This window comes from Halichoeres trimaculatus, unplaced genomic scaffold (genome assembly GCF_033239565.1).
Source record: "Halichoeres trimaculatus isolate MK-OKI-2021-1 unplaced genomic scaffold, fHalTri1.1 fHalTri1_scaffold_10, whole genome shotgun sequence".
NCBI lineage: Eukaryota > Metazoa > Chordata > Actinopteri > Labriformes > Labridae > Halichoeres > Halichoeres trimaculatus.
The window spans coordinates 14,383,666-14,403,359 of record NW_027437187.1 but is presented as its reverse complement, the minus strand read 5'-3'; the positions used below and the strand labels follow the sequence as shown (position 1 = coordinate 14,403,359).

Here is a 19,694-nt window from a genome sequence, read left to right as displayed (position 1 = left end):
GGTGATAAATTTTGACCAAATGGTAACCAGAAAGAAAGCTTCATAATGATGTCAAGTAGACTGGTTATGTACATTACGAGTGGACAATTGCTAATTCACTTTACATTATACCTTACTTAGTATATTATAAAATACCTGCAGTGCAGTGCAACGAAAGAAAAAGGAAAGAAAGTGCATTGGAAACAAATAGTAAAAAAGGCCATGACAAGAATTTAGATGTAAAAGTTGGTAGAAAATGAACCTGCTATAATTTAATAACCAACAGGAAGTAAATTTAAAGCTGAAAGAAGTCTGTTTGTCTGCTTTCCACTTTGTACACACAAGAATTTGTTTTCCTGAGGAGTGTCTTGTTCCTGTGACTAGTTTCAGATCTTCTTTTAGAACAAAGTTAATTTTGTAATTATGGATCAATTTGGACTAAAAGTACAGATTATGCAGTGTATTCCTTGGGGTGGGATTACCCATGATTAGCCAGGTAAAACCTTTGAAAAGGTAATCATCAGCAGTCTAATAGGTGATGTCATGCTGACTTTGTCTTGTTTCTTTTATGTAGTCTATGGGACAGGTTGAGTCTCATGGGGAAAACTATTTCAGTGTAACATACTCTTTCAAAACAGCTTGACCCTGATAGGTTTTGACAGCATGTACTCCCAGCCGTTTCTAAAGGTTTCTAAAGATTAGAGCTCTGCTGGGTTAGTTTTTCCAAAGTGATCAAAAAGGTGATCAAGATAGTTAAAAGAAGTGAGAACACTGGCTGTGTTTAATACCTGGCTAATGTGCATATGTTTCTTTGTCTTGCTAGAAGCAGTGCTCTCTATGGTGGTCTTTATGGAAATACTGAACCAGAAATAGTTCAAGCAGTCTACCCTCAAGAAGCATGAACCAGTTCATCTAACTTTGTTTTGGTATTTCTCCCTCTTATTCTGGGCACTACATCACTGTTGTTTACGGAGGCTCCAAACAAGACATCGAGGAAATGTCGTTGAGCACCAACATAAATTATGGTTCAACTAAACAATAAAAGACGGCTCAGCCTTCTCCATTTTATGGAAGGGTCAAAACATCAAAGTAAGCAGCCAATATCTCGAACACCAGAGGAGAGTGGCATAACAAGAATGTCGGATAAAAAAGGCAATGTCCACGAGTGAGAATTGGCTTAAGTCATTCTGCTATCAAAGTCCTAAAAAAGAGACTTCTTTGGAGTCCCCTCATCAGGATACATGAAAAGAATAAGGCTGGACTCAGGGAATATGTCCATACCTATAAATTACATCCTATCAGTGATCAGTCTGATACTTTAGAAAGAGATGTAAAACAGCTGTCAGCAGTAAACCAGAAATTACACATTACACCCTGAGAGGTGCAAAAACCTTCCAATCTATGCACAAAAGGAAACACAGGATATAAAGGCAGCAAATCTACTCATACAGGATCTGTGACGACACCTAGAGTGGAACAGAAATCATCTTAGAGTGATACTCTCTGGTCCATTTGGATGTTATTTCTCAGAAACAGCGAACCAGGAAAAGATTTTACTTTGACCTTGACATCAACTTGCCCCTGCCTCTATTTCCTTCTTGCTGTTGATTCCCCTCCTCGTCCCACATCTCCACCTGGTCTCTGCAGAGTTGTCAGACTTCATCCGGTCCTAGCGAGTCATTAGCCACTACCACCACCAGTGTCGGGACTCCATGGGGGATTTTCTTCTGCTGCCAAGATCCAATATGCTATGCTCACAAAACCTCCCCATAGAGACCTTACGGCAAAGATTTTCTGTCAAGTTACATTACTTATTAAGTTGTATTAAATAACATTTCTTTCCAGCTGGCTTGGAGGCCTGTTCCTTCTTTCACTGGTTATGCCCCATTTAAGTTCCCGACTAATACTCATTTGTCAACTGGTCTGGCAGTGCCGGGCTAGATTGTATAACACTTTAAGCTCAATTATGGAATATTGGTATTCAAACACAGTTTTATAATGTGTTGTTGAGATGTGACCCCAAATTTAATGACAAGGCAAATTTTTTACAACATAATGTGATAACCTTCGACATCGACTATTATTATTATTATTATTATTTTTTTTTTTTTCTGTTTTGCTGGAGCAGGTGGAGCTAATATAACATATTCTGCCCATACCAGAACAATCTATGCCCAGGGACTTCAGATTTTTGGTAATACAGGAATATTCTAATGCATTACTTTATTCCTGGGTTTCCAGGATGGAAATTTGTTTCTTTTTAGTGGCAGTGATATGGTAATTTAATAAGTCACTTTTCTGGTGGTCTCTGTGTAATCTTCCTCTTTAGCTTTGTTACCTCCAGTCTTAAAATCGATCATGTTATGGCTAACTTAGCAGATAGCTAAGCTACACCAGCTCTCCTTCCTTATTGTCTCTACATGCAGTGAATCAGTGATACTGACTGTATGTGAGATCTGTAACGACATACACGCCAACCGTGTGCCTTACTGGGCCTATTTGTAACTTTGTTTTACTTCATTCCCCCCACTATTGTTTAAAATGGTCAACATCAATCCGTCTCCTCTTTACCATCACATAGTTCATCAGTAAAAGAAATATCAATGGATGTCTGTTTCAACTCTGTCAGATAAAAACAGCGAAGAACAAAACCCTCCTAAACACATGATACTCACCAGCAACTTGGGCGCTTAAGCAGTTTTATGTGGAGGTGTGACTCATAAAACTGACATTCAGAGGCTTCCCTGTTCCCAGACCCTGCCAATAGTAAATGAGCATGGATCACTGGATGATAGTCCAAACATTTCTGGTGGATCAGAGGATTGGTAGAAGAAAGGTTTGACCATCTGAGTCCTCTGGTCACCCTGAGAGAGGCTGAAAAACTGTCCTGGCCGACAGGAAACACAACAAATTTCAAACTGAAAGACAGAGTGAAAAGGCTGCAAGGATTCTGCACAACATAGTGTGACTTAAATCTAGTATAAAACAAATCTTCACTACATCAGTGGCCATTATTCTAACTTTCCCTAATACTGTCCAGAAACAGGATTAAATAGAGAATCCTTTTTCCCCTCTTAGTGTTCATAAAATAGAAGTCAGAGTAGAGTGCCTTTTTACACTGATTACCAAGAAGGGACACTGCTTCAATGCTGCCAAAGAAATAACTTCACTTCATGGATCACCAGTATGGGACTGATCACTCACGTAGAAGTATTTGATGTGACTGCAGCAGAAATATTTTTATTCTTATTTTTGGTAAAGATGACGACAAGCAACTATTTCATAGTTTTCAGAGGAGTTGGTATGACTGACAAATGGAGGGAATCCCTCCCACCCACTGTAATGCTGTTCACAATGGGATCAACTCGTTTCAGATTTGTTTCAGATTCAGTCTATATTTGAAACGTAGTCAAACATCTTCTGAAAACCAAATCCTTACAATTTGAAAGGTTGTTGATGTGTTGTGGTTAATCTTCAGGAGGAGTACACTGACCTTCTGTGTTTTAGTGTTAATGTGTATGTGATCCAGAGTGTTCTGTGGGGTACTGTAAAAGTCCTGCTGACAGTGAAACAAACAAAAAAAAAATTACAGATGGGGTATTGTGCTTTGTTTAGGCGCAATACTGGCCCTCATGTGTTGATAGCAGCTCTACGTGATTTACAGCAAAATAAATAAATAAATAAATAAATAAACTCTCTACTTTCATTAAAAAAATTAAACTGTCAATTAGAGAATGAACTCAAGCTTTGAAATTGTTAGGATGAGGAAACTGTGCAACCACCTATTCTAAATTTCTCATCTCCCGCATCTCATATAGTTAAATAAAGCACCTCAGTGTCAACAAAAATGTAACTAGCTTACTCTGAGCTATTGCAAAGCAGCCATATGGTATCATTGAGTATTTCCTACCCAATTAAAAAAGAAAAAAGAAAAAAAAACTCTTTGACAATATTAGACGATCAGAGCAGCTGCTCTAAGACGTGATAGAGAGCAGATTGAGTCTGTTACAGTGTCTGGGGTGTGAGAGGGGCGCATGGTTCAAACAATGCAGTACTTTAAACAAGGAGACAAGATGGAGTCCTGTCAAGAATAGAAAGTGTTTTTCATTGCTGGCAAACTTTTGATTTTAATTTGTTTCCTAAACTCCACCAGCCATGTACTTAAAGGGGCTGTGAGGAGTTTCTTAGTGATCGTATTAAAGCCTGAGCTAAAGGCTAAAACAAGAGCTGAGACATGAGCACGGCTACTGATAATAATAGCTATGTGCAGTAGAAACTTAGGTAGCACTTCATAACGCGGCCCGCGTCTTACAGTAGAGTTTCCTCAACTTTTAGGGTAACTTTTCGAAATGTACATGTCATTTCGCAGAACCTGTGTAGTAGTTACACTTGTGTCTTAAAGCGTTAGAGCTGTTGTCTTACGGTGTAGTTTTCGTGTCTTAATGTGTAGTTTCCTCAACTGTTGGGGTTACTCTCACACATGTACCATGACAATATGGGGTATCTGTGGGGTTACGCTCCAGTCTTACAGTGTAAGTCCTGGAGTCTCACGGTGTAGTTTCCCGTGTCTTACCATGAACTTATCAAAACTGTAATTTTCCTGGAAATATGCTTTTACTGTACATACAGATACAGATTTTGTTGAGCAATGATAAACTAAAACACTGTAACGTATTGATGAGTATGTGTCTCACATAATAATGACAAGACATGCAGACGTATAAAATATCTTTATTTTTTAAACACACAGAGACCCCACATAGTATTTCACCTTTTAAGTCACCTGGCCATTAAGCTCATATGTTAGTGTCCCTAAAACAGATTGCTGCACATGATCTGTTTTTGATCTCAGACCCCGGACGTCTACCTGTAATCATGTCAATTTGCAGCAAGAAATCAGATTAATCTTATGATGAATCTGTCAGTCAGGAAACAAAAATAAGCCAAAATTCCCCAGTTACAGGTGCAGCCATTGAAGCAGTTGTGCAGCCAGAGTCTGCGCAGTAGAGACTGTGAGGGATTCTGGGAGAATCTGAGTGGAGCCGGGTGACAATAATAATAATTTTTTTTTTCTTTAAAGAGTCTAATCACTTCTTGACTCTACCTCCCGACATATTTTACAATCCCCGAAAAAAATACACAAGAACAGTAGTTGTCAATCTTTGTTAAATGTGACGTAAGCCTTGTTTTTAACCTCTTATAACTAATGAAAACAAAACTTTTCAGAAAAAAGAGGACTTAAATACAAGACAGCCAAATGATATCTTCAAGCCACCACCTTTTTTTTACAGTCTATGGTTCAACCTCAGCTATGTCAGGCTATGGAGTTTACAGCTGCATGCATGCAGCTTAGACTGCACCTCTGTCTGACCATCTTAAATGAAAGAATCATCAAGTCATTTGGACACAAGTCCATTATTTTACATCAAAGCATCAGTTTAGGACTCCACCATGGGGCTATATGGTGGAGTCAGTTGCCTTCCATTCTGTGAGTTGATGATTGGACCCCAGTTCCCACAGTCCACATGTCTCAGTGTCAATGGGTGGGACACTGACCCTGGTTTGCTCCTGGTGGGACATCCAGCTTGATACTCACTTAGCATAGCTGCTATCAGTGTCTGAATTTGTTCTGAATGTGACATGTAGTGAAAAGAAACTCTGGGTAGCTCAAGGACTAAATGTTGTGCAGTCCATCTTTCATTTACCATCATAATAAGGATAATGTGGAGTGATTTTTTTCATAAAGCAGGAACTCTTTGAGATGAAGCACGTTCACTGCATGTCACGTCATCTCACTGTGTTGGAGTCCCATTAGTTATCTACTCACTATATATGACCGCTTTAAGAGTTTATTACGGTTTCTTTCATTTTTGTTTTGTAAAAGCTCTTCACACAACAACACAACTGTGAATGAGTTAAACCAGTCTGGTAACATTGTTTTTTGGCAGGAATTTTCTTTCAATATCTTGATTTGCTGCAAGCAAAGCTGCTCATGATTTTAAGAAGAATTTTTGTCTTGGAAAGCAAGTTTCTCTACATACCTGCCTGGAGCACAGAAAGCGCCCATTCTTTCAGTTTTCAAAGACACGAGGACCTGCTGTCATCTGTAACTTGAATAAGGAGTCAACAAGAAAGAGAGAGCTTGAAGTTTCATGATAACAAGACTCTTTGATCTGATGGGAATACAGGAAAAAAAACAGCTTAAAATCGCAATGAAAACACGTTTTGTGGTGAAGAAATAAAAATGTAGCATGAAGGGAAATTCCCCTCTTGACATTTGGAATCTAATTTTATCTTGTATACCTAGAGTAATGGTTTATCTCAACAGGAATGCTTTCATGTTGATAGTCTTTGAAGGTATTTTCTGCATAGTCCAATGAGGCTTGTCCTCAGCCACATATTTCTACCTCATGATACAATAATACACACTGACATACATTTTTTTGGCTCTTGTTTTTTTTCCCTCCATCGTACACAAACATTCTTTATGACTCTTTTACAGAGTTAAACAAATAAGGGCCCCAGAGAGTAATCTGAGTGACTCCTCAATAAACAATTTGGCTATGCTTCAACCTAAAAGGGCTCTGAACCAAATACCTTATCTTGTGTCTCTGCTGATCAGCAGAAATGTACTCTCTTTAGATGACATGGCAGGAATGTAAATACGGAAGACTCTGTGTCCCTAACTCTACAGCTTTGGAGAGGATGTATGAAGAAGAGCAGCAGAAAGAGAGAAAGTCCAGGACCATTTTTTGAGCTGAGGAGACACATCTTTATACTGCGGGGATGATATTCCTGATACGACACCTTAAACCTGTTATACAGACTAAATAGACTTCAATGAACTCATTTTATTGTTGTCAGACTTTTAAGTGGAGCCCAGGAAACCTGAGACCTCTGTCCTCAAGTATATCAAAAAGTGAGCAAAATGTGAAGCTTGAAGTTAATTCAGTGTAGATTTTTCTCTGTGAAGCTGTTCCAGGAAACTGTCCTTTCTTCCATGCTTGTTTACTTAGGGAGAACTGAGATCCAGAAACTTTCTGTACAACCTCTTATTCCTGACACTTCAATCCCACAAGCTTATGTAACACAGCAGCAACATCCGCACTCGAGTGTATTTTTAGACTTTAAGAGTTAAAAAATATACAGAGAATCAGGCAAAGGAAAGCAGGGACCTTGTAGAGCACATGCTGTCAGGCTCCCAGGGGAGACCATGTGTCGGACTCGATGCTGGGAGCAAGATGTAGGGGTCAAAGGTCAATTCTCACAGGAAACAGAAGGAAGTGGTGTTTGTGTTCACATACTGTAACTCAGCTTTTACAAATACTGCCCAAAGTGTGTGGACATCAGTCATCTAAGGTTCAAAATCATCTGGATTTTACAGGTACATTTTTTACTTCTCAAGCAACCTCACAGGACAGAGCTTCAAAAACCAACAAACTGTTTGACCAGAGCAGTTTCTGAGTCACTCAGATTCAAACACTTTGTATCAGATAAAGGATATGTTGATCGCTGGAGGATATGAGTCAGGGAAAGGGGTAAAAGCACAACATGGTCCAAACATCTGACTCATTCATTAACCTTTGACATCTGCTATTAGGACACACTGAAGGTAGAGATGACATTCACAACTAAGCCGGGTGAAATCAAAGATCAGTGGTTTCTTGAGCACTGAGGGAAGTGGGAGAAACAGAGAATCCTAAAGTTAACATAAGTCACTCACAAGGATTACAAAAAACAAATTATAAAGGTAACGCTAGTGAATATTCTGCACAGGGGCAGCTAGATAAGTGTGCAATGTCGACTTAGCAGCATGACTTTTTTTCCAAGTTATTCTTGAAGACAGGCAGTACATCTGGCCGAGGATTTTGCATGTATTTGTCTAAAGAATATGTTGGTTCTTTTGAAGAGGGGTTTTTAAAAGTTTCTTTTTAACTGTAAATCTAGAGCCCACAGACAAGCTCAGCCCCTTAGCTGAGAATCTGTGAGGTACAGGTGTGTTAACTGCCAGCTCACAAACCAAGAAAGCCACTACTGTCATGTGTGGGACTTGGTAACAACAGTACTTCAAGGCCTTTCTGGATCAAAAGGTATCAGAGGATCAACCAGAGTCAAGTGTTTTCAATTTTTGAAAGTTAAATCAGAAAAAAAGGGAGGCTAAATGACAGTGGATCTTCAAAGTAACACTTTAGCTTTCTGTTTTTGACAAAGAGGGTAGGTGAAGTGACATCTCCTGTGGATGGAAAGTTATTCTCACTTCGATAAAAATAATCATCCCTTTAAAATAAACAGTGCTTAACAAATTTATTAGACTACTGTCCAGTGTACGGTGTTTGCCACCACTGCCCTAAATGAACAGTTTATAGCTGACCATCACAACACTTGTTATGTTTCTGTAATGTTTTATCCACCAGGATTTGCAAGCTCTTGAATCAAAATCATGTTTCTAATTTGTGAAATATAAGTATTGTTGTTTTCCATCAATTCTCAAATGTACAATTGTAGTAAAAAGTAAAGCACATTGTTATTTTTTGATTGAAAATTCAGTTATTTACATGTGTTCCCGAACAGTAAAAAATTTAAGTTTTTAGTGATATGTTATTTTTTTTGCTTCTCTGAAATTTTGGAATAAAACCATAAAATTGGATTAAAAACTTCCCACTCATGTTCAAAATGGTGAGATAAGATCAAAACCAGATGTTTTCAAAACATCTGTGTGCAAAAATAGGTGACCACAGGAACACTGTGAAGGTCAGACTGTTTATTTGTTACTAGTATGAGACATTATACTCTTAAATCCCAGAGGGATTGGTTCCAGTAAAAAAAAACAAGTTATCCGTATTACTGTTAAAAAAGCAGTGATTCTTCAGGTATATGTGGCTATTCAGAAAAATCTGTTTTATGTCTTAACATTCCATTCCCACACACTAAATCTAAATGGACACAAAATAAAGATTGAATAATAACTAGACAGAAAATTTGCCACACTGGGCCTTTTCCACATGGCAGGCTTATTTGGCTGAGCTATCAACACTCAGATAAATCATCATATTCCAATAATGAGTGAAAGTGACGATGTAACAGTTCATCCATTCTCTCACAAATGTTTTCAGATTCAGTCAAAACTCAATTCAGTTTCTGAAATATATACCTTCATGTACATAATACTCTGGCTCAGCAGTCTTCCCAAATTACTCCTCTGCTACGGATTCCTCTGCTGCACCCTTTGCATAATTTTGCAGGCTGTTTATATGTATTGATATTATCATCCTACAGCAAGCAAGATTTAAATGACACATGACAGATATAAAAGAAAAAAAAAACTGATTACAGTTATCACAAAAGCCGTCATCACAAATGGTGGCCTGTGAGAGGCCTGCAGGGCACCATCAGAAGATCCTAAAGCTCAAAAGGGTCCCAGATCCATGTTTGAACACAGCCTTGAGTGCACACTAAACCAGATTTAGTTTCAGTAACTGCTAACAGGAAATATAAAGCACGTGTGAAAAGAATATATGAGAGTTTTTACTTTTGTTTAAAAATTACTTGAATACGTCAAATCTGTGTAGCAATGGTGACCTTTCCTCAACGGGATACAATAAATAGAATAAACAAAGCAAAGCAATAACACCATTTTAATAAATGTCTTTGAAAAATTTTCATTGAGGGTATTTTAAGACACATAAAATAGCTATATTCAACCACACTTGCAGAGACAATTCAAAGATATAACCAAGATAAGGGTTTGAACAAAGAGTAGCAGACTTCTTGGATGGATTTAACGTAATCGTTAAGGCAGAAGTAGACTCAGGACAAAAACAGGAGCTGGACACTGTCCGGCAGGTTTATAAGTATCTCATTCTCACAGTAACAAACAATGTTTATCGTAGAAATACAGTGGTTTAAATGAAGAAGGACCAGTGTGAGTGCCTCCAGTGTGTCTCTACTGACAGTGTGCGGTCGCGCGCTGCCATTACACCCGCAAGCACACAGTAAACAACGTGACGTCACTTCCGCTTTCAGGTTGACAGCAAAACAACAAAAGCAGGAGCGATAAAAACATCTTTACATCAAGAAGCATTTCAGAAAGCCGTAATTAAATGAAGGTAAGTACACCCATATTTCCGTAAACCATTTTTCGTATTTATAGTTCTCGGTTCTTGCGTGAATATGCTGGTGTTTATGTGGGTGCGTATGTGTGTGTTTGTGCGAGCTACCGTTATCTCTCAATGTATATGTACAATCCCTCCTGCTGTAACGGTGCTGGGACACAGAGTTCTGCCACGCATTAATACAACAATGATATAACTTAGACTAACCGTGGGTTTACGGATTTACCTTCATTCAAAATGATGACGAACATCGACAGTGATGTCAGATGAATGAATTTCCTCTGATTAAATGATCAGAGATGGTATGGAGCCTAATCTCGTATTGATGTTGCTTTACTGTCGCATCAAAAACACAACCTTGTCTGCTTATTTTGCACAAACATAGGCCAGTGCGCACAAGTTGTTAAAAACTGAGAGGAGACTTTTTTGGTCGATAATGAACACATTCATATGCATGTGTTCATTGTGTTTTTCTCGAGCGTATAACTGTACTAAAATATACTTCTACTTCCACCAGTCATTGCGAATCTTACTTTTAACCAATTTTGCTGATATTTTGTTGTGGGCTATTGGAAAGATTGCTGATATGGACTTAGCAAGAAATAGCCTATGTGGAATTATGGGCATTGCTAACCCTTTGTATATGCACATGACCAGGTGCACAATGCAAAGGCTCGAGCCTGTGCATTTTATACTTATCACTCCCCTTTAAAATCTGAGCAAGACTTGACATTCTTTTTTGTTTGAGGGTTTGATTTGAACCAGGCCTTGCCTAAGTGATCAAAATATGTCACTATAGCTGACATACAAAGAGTTGTAAAGAAGCTGTCTAGAGTTGCTAATCGCCAAATTGTTAGGGGAGAAAATGAATGGGAGTAACTCTACAGTTAACCCTGCAGAATGTCTTCAAATTAAAAACTATATAAAAGTAATAATAATAAACAACACTATGTCAAAAAAAACATTATTAATGAATACCAATCAAAACAAAAGACTGTATTGTTTGAACATGAATCTGGCCTGTCTACAAAAGTAAAGATGCACCTTTCTTGTAAATAGTATCTATCTAGATTCATCCCTCATGTGGTAAAACCATATGAAGAACATAATCTCACCAATTAAAATGAATGTAGTTGACTTTGTAGGAATCTTTTTGGTTTAATTAGTGTTCAGAAGAATATTTTGAAGATGTAGGATTTTGGCGTATGTGTGGGGAACAAAATGCAGCAGCAGAGCTCATCACGTAATACTTTAGTTAAATGACGACTTCCATTTTAACAAATAGCCCTGTTTTCTGTGTATTTGCTCTTTGTAATATTGACCATTAGTTTTTTTTTCAGGTGATGAATTCACAGCAAGAAGTGGAGGAGAGTAACTCCCCCGTTGACTTCAGCAACAACCACCATATGTGTGAAGACAGAGAAGAGGAGGAGGTTCCCCCAGACCTCCAAGAAGAACAGTCTAATGGTGAGTGAGACGTTTGAGGACAGTTTTCAAAAACGCAGACGACCAAGCCATTCATGGTTCCCTTGATCAAACCTTTTGGCATTTTATCATTTTAAAGTGATGGTCTGAGGTATGTGGGTCTGTCAGCATTTCAGTCATTACAGAGAAAGACTTGGAAATTGAAGCAAAATAAAACTTCTTCCGCTGCTCCTGCTATGTACTGCTGCCAGTGCTGATGGTGGATCAGGTCTCGTTTTCCCCAGGTCCAGTTGGTCTTGTCTCGTGAAAATGGATTTGTACATGACAGATTTGTGAGTTTTCCACATTTCTGGTTGTATATAGACTACTTTATTGTCGTATCATATGAGAGCAGTTTCACATAACCTGCTGTAAGCTAAAAATATGCCAAGCATGTAATAGGGTTGGTGTCTGTAGTGTGACACTTCATGTTGCCTTAAAGTCTATGAATGGACCTTGCCATCCTTCCCATTTAATGAGAATAAACTGGAGTGTCCATCTCAATTGTGATGTCACCCTTTAGTTTGCGGACTACCACCGTGACGACTGGAAGATTTGGGGTTTGGCCACTTCTGCCTGTTTCGAGCAGAAACGGCCATAATCCAAACAGGATAGGAGAAATGGAATGGGGCAAAGTTGAGCAAAGAGAAGTTAAGTGTGATTGTAAAGTCACTCCCAGTAATTTTGTTTATGGCAGTTAAACAGAGTGAGATTCCTTTTGCAATGGTGACTTAACAGGGTTGTTCATTTCAGGGGTTCTCAAACTTTGTGTACCCTCTTCTAAAAACAATTTCGACCAAGTATCCCCTTATAAAGCAGAGAAAAAAAATCAGGAAATAATACGTGAAATAACATGAATAAAAAGATTACAGAATATATTCCTCCGGATACTGGCAATGTTTTCATAAATTACTGTTTAGTTTTGTTTTTGACGGTTTCTTCATGATCCACCTGATTTGTCTCATTTCAACCACCTGTCCACTGCTGTCTGCCTGGTCGCGTTATTGTTTACATGAAAGTCTACATACTCTCTGGCTGAATAATTGACAGTTGGTGTTTTGTATATAATGAATTAATATGCTTATTTTGGAAATAGTGCCCTGTTTGATATTGCATTGACATAAAAAATAAGTGCTGTTGACAAAGTTGTTTTTAAATTAGATTTTTTATCATTTGTTTGGTATCGCTTTATATTAAGGCCCTGTAATAAGCATTAATAAGACCTTTGTAAGTACTTATAAGATACTTATTCACATTATTATATGTTTATAAGACTATATAACTGCTTAATAAGTGTTTAATAAGGTCATTGTAAGGGTTGGGCGTGAGGCCCCACAGGTTAGGTTTAGGCATGGGGCCCCACAGGTTAGGTTTAGAGGAAGGGCTGGGGTAGGGCTCATGAGAGACAAAAGCAGAGGACAAAAAACAAAGAGGGTTAGGGTTAGGTTCCATATACCTTATAGATTAGGTTGTCTTGTATTAACCCTTACAATGACCTTATTAAACACTTATTAAGCAGTTATATAGTATTATAAACAAATGATAATGTGAATAAGCATCTTATAAGTACTTACAAAGGTCTTATTAATGCTTATTACAGGACCTTAATATGAAGTGTTACCATTTGTTTTGATGCAATATTTTGTTGACATTTGTCAAGTACCTCTTGCAGTACTCCCACATACCCCTAGAGATACGCGTGCCCCTATTTAAGAATCACTGGTCTAATTAGTTAGAAAAGCTAGCTTGTAGAATGTAGCAGTGTTGCTGCTGATTGAAATTAGCTCATTGATTTGTTTTATGATGGGTCTTTTCATCTAAGATGTCATAAAGAAGAAACTCAATAAGAGGTTGCAGCTTTCAAACAACAAAAAGAATCTACTCAACTCTTTTCAATCGTGTCTGATGTAAATTTCATCATTGAGATCAGTGGTAGACTGACTGAAGCTGCCCCCTAGCTGAAGGCCTGGGGACTACAGCCTTTTCTGCTGGGCATAATTTTTTAGCCCCCAAGGTTCATGGTTGACATACCCTGCAGCCCCTTTTGTATACTGCACATTGTAATAAGAGGTACCACAAGAAAAAGGTTAAGACATTGTCTTTTTCTCTGTGAGGCTTTGAGTCATTATTTTTTGCGCTTACTGGAAGGATAAAACAAAAAGTTCAGTCTTTTTGTTGGGTTTTGCTCAAAGTAGTGTTGTATAATCAGTTCTGTGTGTGCCTGTCTCTTCATGACACTTAAAGTCGCTTTGACTGTTCTTCTCTCCTAACAGCTTTTTTTTCTCTGTATCTCTCAGACACAGATAAGGATCACCCCATCCCAGAAGGCGGAGTCATGTGGAGAGTAGGCGGCGGCTTATTCAGCATGACACGAAACGTTGTTGGCGCGACCCTGGGGGGCGTTGCGTGGGTAGGAACAAAAAGTTTTGAGCTCACCAAGACAGCTGTTACCAGTGTGCCGGCAGCCAGCGCAGGAATCGTCAAAGGAAGTGTCTCCATGGTTACGGGGGGTGTTGGAGCTGTGGGATCTGCGGTGGCGAGTAAAGTCACACCAAGGAAGAAGGACAAAGCAGACTGATGGACAGTGGGCTTGTGTGTGTTTGTTTGTTGGTGTGTATGTGTGTGTGTGTGTGTGTGTGTGTGTGTGTGTATGTTGCAAACAAGAGCAAAATATCTCAAGAGCTGAGAATGGATTTTCATCGCAGCCTCTTGACTCACACAACAACAAAGACACAAAAGCAGCTGGATGATCACCACCTGTGCAAATCCGATACTCAAGGAGGGGCGGCTGTCAATGATGCAAAGGTACAAGAGTTGGGGTACAAAAATCTTTATGTCAGCGTTAATGGTGCATGGGAGAGACATGCTTGTGTGTCACACAAAATGAAAACAGAGCTGACAAATTTTCCAATCACAAGTAAATATGTAAATTACTGTATGTGCTTCAAAAACTAACACGCCTCTATCTCTTACCAATGTGTGGTGTGAAGCCAAAATAGAGCCTCTACAAGCGCTGACTGTGTGCTTGTGGAGCCAGGCCACGAGTAGAATTGATCTAGTTGGTGAAGCTGTGGGATGGATGCACACAGTTACCACAAATGAAAACACACATTTGAGTCATCAAATAACTCAATAAAACTGACCTCTGAAAAAAGTGAACACTTGGAAATAAATCAGCACAAAAGTAAGAGACCATGTTTGAGGAGGTCATTTATTTAAATGTTCTACTTAGATCCATGTCCTATTTACTATAACAGAGGAGGCAGGCTTTCAGTCTGTAATACAGCACCCAGTCACCAGGGGGAGCTCTCAGTGTTATGGCTTCACTTGAGATAGCTCTTCTGTCCTTGTTATTATACAGTGTATCGATGACATTAAAGTGAATGCAAGAGTTGAGGTTGCCAGTAGAAAGTTTTACAAGCTTAATTTTATGCTTCTTTCATTGTTGACTGTTGGAGACTGATGAAGAGCAGAGTAAAAGTTCATTCTGTTTCAAAAACAACTGTCAAACAGCCAAAATTGTTGGGATACTTTTTATGTAGTTTGTCAACAAACTACCTGAGTACTTTAAAAACTGGCAGCTCCAATTATTGGTCCACCTTTAAGTCACCCAGCACCGATTCTTAGCTCTGATTGATGCAATGTACAACATTACTACCTTTACTCTTGTGCATGTATTCATCAGCACCCACTGCATCAGCTGCAGTTTTTCTGACCTACGTGGTAGTAAATAACATTCAGTACTCGTTAGCGTAATGCCGCTGAGCTGCAGGCTGCAGCCGACCTCTGGTGACACAGTGGAATGATCTGAACTAACAGAAATAAAAAAAACTTGAAGTAGAATCTAAAGACGGTGTAAATAGAGGTGAGATGAGTTGTAGCAAAACATTTTTTGTATGCACAGGGACTCTTGAGTTGGGTGGTCAGATCAAGAGGCTGAAATAGAGGACAGAGCCTTAGAATCTCAAAGGAGATGTGACTTGTAGCAGAATGTCTGAATCAGCAATAAATAGAAACAGTTTTATTCATTGATTCTCAATGTCTTACATTACTAAAAACAAAACATGAAATATCTCTTTAAGTCAGAAAAGTCCTCATAAAAACACTACCATTAGGTCAAGTAAAATACTGATGTACATTTCATAAAGCAATCATTTTAGTTTGTGTATGTGGTACAGGCCATAAAGAACCAGATGCAGACATAGTGACATTAAAATGCTAATTTTGATTATTCCATTTTGGTGTTTTTGCCGCACAATCTGAAAAATTTTGAGCCAAAAGTGACTTTTTGGTCACTTAGTGTAGCCAATAGTTAATGACAAACTACTTGTTAGGATCAACTTTTCCTTGTGTTGCTGTTGATTCTGGATTGATTGGCAACTTGAGGATCAAGGATGTAGCTGGTGTTGAGAAAAAAACATCTACCAGGGAAACATTATCTCACTTGTACGCAGATGTCTGTTTAAAGATGTAGAGTAAAGCCAAACTGCTGTTGAATGACTACTGATGAGTTCAGGGGTTGCATCAGAGTAGGATTAAGCTCTGCACCTTGTCCTACTCAGAAAGTCTGACTGGCTGATTACTCATACATCAACCTCAACAGAACACTTCACATTCCAAAATCCAGTTGTAATACCTTTACATCCTGCATCACTTTACAGAATCTGTACATTGAGATAAATTTCCCTGAAGCTTTCAGTGCTTTACATTCTTTGTTCCCTCTAAATGAGATCAACATTTACGAAGTGGTTGTTATGCTGCAAGACTTGCAACTACTGCCTGAGATCTTGTACTGACAAGGACAAAAATCTTTGGGAAAAACAAGTATTAGCCTTCTTTTGGCCATTAGACAAAATACAGATCCGAGGAATGTTAGCATTTCCCCTACTTATAAATCCAAGATTACACCACAGCTTCTCATACAACAAAATATACATGCATGTGTGCAAGTGAAGATGCACATCCAGTAGTGCACGTTTTTTTATGCCATAGAACATGTCTCTTCTGAGTTTTAACACTGGTCAGCACTGCATACTGCAGTAGGTTCATTATAATGTATCTCTCTAGCTGGAAATGATTTTCTATTATGTATCTGTGTTTATTATTTGGTTAACTAGCACATTTTAAATTTCTGCTTATTTATGAAATGTATCCACAGGGTAGGGGTAAAATGAAACTGCATGCTACACGTGATGAAATCATCTTTGAGCTTGCAAAGACATAGTAAGCTGAATGATCCGCTGTATACCACTAAACACACAAGGGTGACTCTGTTACGTGATTTATTTTTCTGTGCTCAACTTTTACATTTAATTAGTTTCTAACTTTGACTTAGCTTCATTGCCTTTGGTCAGACATTAAAGGGGCTGTGAGGAGTTTCTAAATTATCTTAAAAAAGTCTCTCTTCTAGATATATGTCTGATCGTAATTCACACTTTAAAATGAGATTAACAGCACCAATATAGGCTATTTTGAAAAGCTTCTTCTTAGCTCCCTGATTGGGTCGAGCAGGACCGGATTGATTTACGGCATGTCTAAGTCTCTATGACAACAGCACGGTGGCTGATGAAGTTTAGAAGTGAGAAGAGAGATCTGTGTTTTTCTCTTCTGAAAACAATTTCTGTGATTGATTTTGTAGTGATGGTGGACACATGAGCTTAACAACCAGACAGAAAAAGGACAGAAGAGCAGAAGAAATCTAAACAGGAGAGAGATACGGCCCGAGCTAAAGGCTAACCCTGGGGCTAAACTGTTGGCGCTAATGTTGATTCCAACCCACAGTCAGCAGTTATTCTGCAGTGGTCTGTTCAAACTTGTGAGTCTATCAATAAAATGAAGAGTGAGGTTACGTTAGCTCTGCTTGGTTGATGACTGACAGGACATAGCTAACCAGGATTTACTAACATTACACATTACCTACGCGTCTCACATCACTGGGCTGTCAGTAGTACTACATACGGACAGCTACTAAACTACTGTACGAACTGACAGTTTGTTTGTTGTCATGTTAGCCTACAGATATGTTGTAGCACTGGGCTGCTAGTAGCGCTACATATTGCTGGCTACTGACGTACGGGACAAACTTTCGTTGCTTGTTGTCATGTTTCAAACGACAGCACTATGTAACTGTACTGATAAATACCTTACCTCATCGTGTTGTATCCGGTAAAAAGTTGTCTTAAACAAAGAAATTTTTTTCCAAAACAAACACACGCCTGGTTAAAAGTCACATCTTTATGATATTGTGCGTGAGACTCCAGGCCAGAAGGAGGCGAGACAGTCCAATTAAAACAGATCCTCCTCATAGCCTCTCTAAGTCATTGTCACTTGGTTTGGTTGTCATCCATGACACATTTACTGACACTGAGGGCATCAGTTTAGAGACTAACCCAACAGAGCTGAGATCAGTGTTATTTAATTTTCCCTAAAAGAAGCAACAACACTGCAAAAAAATCATTGCAACATGTGAATGCTAATGCAATTTGCAAGTATTAGATTAAGGGGTATTCAGACAAAAAGCGATATTTTCCTCACATATGAGAGCAATGCTCAGAGGATTTTGACAAGTCTGCAAAAGAAAAAAAAGAAGAAAAAAAAAAAGAAATCAACAGTGTGCAAAAAAAATGTTCTAGAGTAAAATCAGTGTGAGTAACACAAGTTGAAAACTTTTGCTCTGGGCCAAATTCGAGCTTTCCAGAGAATTTAGATTTTGACTTTTTAAAGAATATCAAAGCTGTCTTTTCAGGATTCAGTGTTGAACTCTCATCTCTTTTCAATAAAATACTCCATGTAGCTTTCGTTAAAGAGAGGGTATTATATGACTTTACAGGCTTACTTGAATTGTCCTCTTTTGCAGTTTATAAGTTTATTAGCTTCTGTCTAAAAAGATTAACTTAAGCACACCTTATGAGTGCACTTTCTTTTATTTTTTTTTCAGCTCTTAAGAAGCCTCCTCCACTGTTGCCATACTGTTACTTATTGAGTTTTTTTTTCTTTGAAATGATAAATAATGAAATATGGCAGCACATTTTGGACTGGGATTCTGACCCGTGTAGTTCAAAGGAGGGACAACAAGGAAAGCCCCTGCAACAAGAACAGAGAAGGAACAACATTCATTATGCTCTTTTGAAGAGATCCATCAACTGCTAATTTTATAAACTGAGCCGTCTCATGCCCCTCTCATTCAATTCTCATGTGACTTTATGAACAAGCTGTGCAGAGCAGCCTGCACTCTCATTCTTGGATTCACAGTTTAAAACCTCGCCCAAATTTAGTTCTGCAAAGTGATATCTAACTTTATATTGTGTATAAAACATGGAAAAAGCATACAGCCACCTGTTTAGAGACTAAGCAGAAAAGCATACAGCTGCTGCAAGAATTATCTGTAACATGAGGAGAAAGTGTTTATAATAGCATTAATGTAGGTGACTATCCTGTCCCTTAAAATGTGATAGAATGAAGACCAAACTCTGTTTGCATTTGTGTGTATTTTGTAAATGGGCTGTTTAAGTGAACCAACATTTTTTATGAGAAAATAAAACTGTTCTACATTTGCTCCAAGCCTCTGAGTTGTTTTTCTTCCCCCCTTCTCTCTGTATCACCTTTTAAGAGTTTAAAACATTTCAGACTTAAAGATAAAGCGCTGTTTGATAAAGTCACATTTAGTCATGTCACTTGTTCTATCTCAAAAAAGAAAACAAAATTGGTTTAGGTAGATTTACAATCTGCTGTGGGTGAGGAAAAACTCATCATACAGCAGAAACTAAAGAAGGATACCCGTTTAAGCACCAGAGGGACAATAAATATTTCAACTCACACATTTTAAACTGTCTGTTCAGGAAAACTGCAAATCATCCTACAGTTTTTCCCAACACAAACCTAGTGAGACAGTTGCACTCACTCTGGTCCAGATTTTACCCAGTATCAAAGACCAAAAAGCAAGTTTAGGCAATTTCCCTCATTGGTTAAGCACGACTGCTCCTGTCTTCCTTTGGATTATTTCAGTGAGTCAGTCAAAGACAAATCTTGTTTCAACTCATAGTGAACGTGTTAGGTAAAACATGTTTTTTTTTTAAATCTTTTTTTTTTTTGTACGTGGAAAGTGTCAATAAAGCACTTTCTCTAGTCTCCATATCACTT

At 38.4% G+C, this 19,694-nt stretch overlaps 1 protein-coding gene across 1 annotated transcript; it reads left to right on the top strand.

Moving 5' to 3' along the window:
* Positions 1 to 9,950: 9,950 nt before the first annotated feature.
* LOC141796358 (transmembrane protein 263-A) lies at positions 9,951 to 19,103 on the top strand. The gene is made up of 3 exons (XM_074677418.1): positions 9,951 to 10,085; positions 11,432 to 11,558; positions 13,853 to 19,103. Exons 1-3 carry the CDS (start codon positions 10,080 to 10,082, stop codon positions 14,131 to 14,133), a joined length of 414 nt encoding a protein of 137 aa, XP_074533519.1. The 5' UTR covers positions 9,951 to 10,079; the 3' UTR covers positions 14,134 to 19,103.
* Positions 19,104 to 19,694: the final 591 nt, after the last annotated feature.

What these genes read in the sequence shown, in the direction of transcription:
- LOC141796358 (XM_074677418.1), top strand. An exon ending in CCAAGAAGAACAGTCTAATG is followed by an intron (nt 11,559 to 13,852) that starts GTGAGTGAGACG and finishes TGTATCTCTCAG; the next exon opens with ACACAGATAAGGATCACCCC.